At 57.6% G+C, this 2739-nt stretch overlaps 1 protein-coding gene across 1 annotated transcript; it reads right to left on the bottom strand.

Annotated features, from left to right (window-relative positions):
- Positions 1–1033: 1033 nt before the first annotated feature.
- Positions 1034–2333, bottom strand: LOC104521629 (ras-related and estrogen-regulated growth inhibitor; the record flags this gene model as incomplete). The annotated part of the gene is made up of 3 exons (XM_010163692.1): positions 1034–1519; positions 2095–2168; positions 2277–2333. Coding segments are annotated over 3 exons (617 nt in total), but the record flags the coding sequence as incomplete, so codon positions are not given.
- Between the last annotated feature and the right edge of the window lie 406 nt (positions 2334–2739).

Genomic DNA, 2739 nt, shown 5'->3' with positions numbered 1-2739 from the left:
GCAGCAACATCTGCCGCCTCCGCTGCCCCGTGCCAGGGCTTTCCTGACAGTGTTATTAGAGCAGAGCGCGCCAGGAAGCCTGAAACCTTAAAAAAGGGGGTTTTAGAAAAGCCAGGGATTAACAGGCTCTTCTCCCCCACTGTAAACAGAGCTCGGGTTTGATTTGCAACAAGCCCTGGGTGCCAGCCCGTGAGCAGCCGGGGGGGAGAGGGGCTCCTGCAGAGCTGGGACCCCCAGCAGGGGGGGGACAGGGCGGTCTGTCCCTCCTCAGAACCTTCAGCTCACAAACCCCAAGGGAACCTGGGACAGAAGCGCAGCCCCGAGCTCTGACAGACAGACGCTCCAGCTGCCCTGGCTCCTGGGGAAGGACGGCAGTGGAGGGGAACACAGCCCTCTGCCACCCACCCACCCACGCGGCGAGTGGGTCTGGGGGCACCGAGGGATGGACATGGGCAGTGACCACCCCCCGGAGCAGCCGCCCAGGCTGGAAAGGTTTGGAGCAGCTGGGGGATTTCACCCACCAGCAACATGGAGCAGCAGAAGCAACAGTCATTTTCCCCAGGACAGGGGTGGGTGACAACAGCCCAGGAGCCAGCGCGACCCTTGGGGTCACCCTGGCACTGTGGGTGCACAGACCGACCCCACAAGCTCTCTTAGGGGAGTAGGAAAACCCACACAGATGTGTCTGTGCTGGGACTGACCCCTTCCTGAGCCTCCAAGGGTTGACCCAACACCACTGAAGTCACCATGGGCCACCTTCGCTACTGACTTGAGCCGTGCAGGAGGAAGAGGGAGCAGAGGGGTAAGACGGACAAAGAACATCTTCCCTGCTGACACAAAGCCCTTTTAGAAAAACCTACAGGCTCTAAAAGGCTGTTGGACCCCAACCCCACTCTCCCCACCTCTTAACCTTCCCCTCCTGGGAGCCAGCACAGCCCCACGAGCTGCCCCTCAACCCTGGGGCTGAAGCAGCAGGAGAACCTGTCCCTGGGTCCCAGCTCGGCCGTCGCTCTCCCCTCCGCACCGGGGATGCTCACTCTGGGATGTAGTCCCTGAAGGAGTTAAAGCTGAGGCTCCGGCCCGCTGAGTTCAAGGTGGAGCTGGCTTGCATCTTAGGGATCTTCTCCATCAGCTTTGACACTGTCCTCCTCTTGAAGGAGCCTGGGGAGAAATGTCCCTGTCTCATGAGCTCCTGGTAGAGGGTGTTGAACACCCCCACGGTCTCTTCATAGCTGTCCCGGGTGGAGATCTCGTAGAAAGGAAGCTTCAAGGCCTTGGAGAGGTTTTCGCCGTCCTCTGTGGACACCATCCTGTCGAACTGCAAGTCCTTCTTGTTGCCCACGATGACGACGGGGGGCTGGTCGCCCCCGCTGCTGCGCTTGGGGCTCGAGTGGATGTGGTTGATGAGGAAACACAGCCGCATCACCTCGTCAAAGCTGCACCTGTCCGTCACCGAGTAGACCACGGCGAAGCCATCACCCCACTTGATCTTCTCCTCTATCTGCAGGGAATCCTCCTCCTGCCAGGGCAGACAAGCTCCTGTTAACACCCAGAGCCCCAACATCTCCTAAATACCAACACTGCTGCTTGTAATCTCGGAAACCTCGGAGACTGAGGTTGGATATGAGGAGGAAATTTTTCACCTAGAGGGTGGTGAGACACTGGCCCAGGTTGCCCAGAGAAGTTGTGGATGCCCCATCCCTGGGGGCATTCAAGGCCAGGTTGGATGGGGCCCTGGGCAGCCTGATCCAGTGGTTGGCAACCCTGTCCACAGCAGGGGGGTTGGAACTGGATGATCTTTAAGGTCCTTTCCAACCCAAACCAGTCTGTGGTTCTGTGATTAAACCTCCCAAGGGTTTAATCTGTCACCATCTCCCTGGAGGTTCTTGGCCCTAGGCTGGCACACAGCAGCCATGTGGGGAGCAACACAGGGAGCCCAGGGCAAGAACTGATGGGTTGGGCAAAATGAGGGCTGGAGACACCAGCCCCGTCCTGATGTGGGTGAGGGGAGGGCTGGTGCTGCTTCAACGGCAACTCGCGCTTCCCCGAGGGCATTTCCCAGGGCCAGGCAGCTACAAAGCAGCGTGAGCTCACCTGTCCTGCCGTATCCAGGATCTCGAAGTGCACCATCTCCCCATCGATGATGGCCATGTGTCTGTAAATCATTTCTGGAGGAGGACAGACAGAAAAACACGTGTGAGAGAAGCAAATGGAAATGAAAGGGCAATGGTGACCAAAGCGTTGGAGCAAGCAATGAGAAAATGGACTTTACCTACCTAGAGTCGGGTCATAGTCTCCAATGAATCTCCTGGTGATGAATCTTACAGTCAATGCTGTAAAAAAAACACAACAAACCCAGTTAGGGCAGAGAAACACTGACTGATTGAGGCAGGAGGGATGGAGCCAAGACCTGCCCCAGCCTTGTGGGCAAGCGCCCCTGGGGGCACCAGGAGAAGACATCCCAGCAGCGACGCTGCACACCCAGCCCCATGAGGGACCAGGTTATTGCAGGGCTGGGAAGTGTCTTCAAAGGTGTCCAAGCAGTTGGGTCACTGCTGGGACCAGAGAAGACCACAATAAAGCAGCAAATGGACAGATCTTGGTGGGAAAAGGTGAGGGTGAAGCAGACAGGAAAGGATCATGGTTGCCCATGGATGCCTTGGACCAAGATTGTTACAAGTCCTCTCTTCTCCCCCCAAGTCCTCGGGTAAGGGCACGGACCTCAAACATTTCCAGAGC

The sequence above is a fragment of the Antrostomus carolinensis genome, unplaced genomic scaffold (genome assembly GCF_000700745.2).
Source record: "Antrostomus carolinensis isolate BGI_N321 unplaced genomic scaffold, ASM70074v2 scaffold28692, whole genome shotgun sequence".
NCBI classification, from domain to species: Eukaryota; Metazoa; Chordata; class Aves; order Caprimulgiformes; family Caprimulgidae; genus Antrostomus; species Antrostomus carolinensis.
This window is presented reverse-complemented; position numbering and strand designations above follow the sequence as displayed.